At 44.2% G+C, this 1401-nt stretch overlaps 1 protein-coding gene across 1 annotated transcript in view; it reads right to left on the bottom strand.

The window, feature by feature from the left end:
* RUFY1 (RUN and FYVE domain containing 1) overlaps positions 1 to 1401 on the bottom strand; it is a 56961-nt gene that overhangs the window by 30761 nt on the left and 24799 nt on the right. Inside the window, exon 7 of the mRNA XM_007465498.1 lies at positions 795 to 860. Coding sequence (XP_007465560.1) covers positions 795 to 860 — 66 coding nt within the window. The remainder of the gene's footprint in view (positions 1 to 794; positions 861 to 1401) is intronic.

Below are 1401 nucleotides of genomic sequence, written 5' to 3'. Positions count from 1 at the left end.
CCTGTGCTCCGCAACGGGAGAGGCCACAACAGTGAGAGGCCCGCGTACCGCAAAAAAAAAAAAAAAAAAAAAAAGAATCTCACTCTCAAAATAATAGCCAGCGTCACACCTCAGGAAAGCTCAGAGCAGCACTACCCTAGGTATGTTCTGAAGAACACACTAGCTCCTTTGCCTGTTTCATTGGCTTTGGGGGCCAGAGAGGCTGCTGCCGCAGAGAACTGCTAATGTGCACAGTGTACTCTCTAAAGAGGGTTCAGAGAGAGAATTATTTTTCCCAAACACATTAGGCTGAGAATCTCCATCCATTCTCCATCAACACCTGCAACAACTAGTGTTTCATGAAACACAGGAGCAACTTTCCAATTAAAATGAAAATTCAAGATAAAGATACCTGCTATCACTATTGAATTGCTCTCAAAGGTCTAGCCTAGTGGTTTTCAACCCCTTTTTCCTGCCCAGAACGTTGGAGGGATGTGTGTTGATTCCCAGCAGCGATAATGCTTCCCATGCAGTGATTTCCAACTAAGTTGCGGTGGGCTAAGGGGTGGAGAGGTTTCATTTATTACTCTCTAATTTGCATAACTAGACAGAACAAAAGATCAAAGGATTCCCCAAAGCTCTTTATCAAGAAATCATACTTCTACAGTCTGTACACATGAGCACTGAATGACAACCTTTATTCTTGGTTTGGAAAAAAGTTAGTTATAAATATATGGCAACTCAAAAAGGTTCCATGAGGCAATTATCGGGCACTGAGAATGAACTGCAACACTGGAAAAAGGAGGGAGTCCTACCTTAAGTGCCGGTTAAGTTCTTCCACATAATTTTTTTGATCAAGGACATCAGTAATTCTTTCATGCCTTTTAAAAAGAACATAAAAAGAGAGAAATTCTTTTTACTCAGGGTTAATACTTTGTAATTGTCCCCCAACCTTCCAGTCACCTTGTAGGAGTACCAATGTCATCAGGAAACCAAGAGATGGTCAGAGCTTAGTAATGTCTGCACGGTCCTACGTGAACCAGCAAGGTGGGCTAGGAAGACATGGGACACACTGGAAACAGGCTGCCTGGAGAGGAGCCTCCGTGCAGACGCTCCTCCCACCTCTCCCCTAGCATTTGAGAAAGCCACTGGCATGCAAGGTAGAAACACCAAAAGCCACATGTAAATAGCTCTCCAGTGAGGAGATGAAGCAGCCATTGTTATACTGAAGGAAAAGAAGCTGCCTCAGAAAAGAAGACCACAAAACTCTTCAAAACACAAAGCTGATTAGTCTGGGTTAAAAAAAAACTCTGGGAACTCTTTGGCGGTCCAGTGGTTAGGACTCCGTGCTTTCACTGCCAAGGGGGTAGGTTCAATCCCCGGTCAGGGAACTAAGATCCTGCAAGCTGTGCAGCATGGCCA

Source organism: Lipotes vexillifer, unplaced genomic scaffold, assembly GCF_000442215.2.
Source record: "Lipotes vexillifer unplaced genomic scaffold, Lipotes_vexillifer_v1.1 scaffold613, whole genome shotgun sequence".
Classification (NCBI taxonomy): domain Eukaryota; kingdom Metazoa; phylum Chordata; class Mammalia; order Artiodactyla; family Lipotidae; genus Lipotes; species Lipotes vexillifer.
This window is presented reverse-complemented; position numbering and strand designations above follow the sequence as displayed.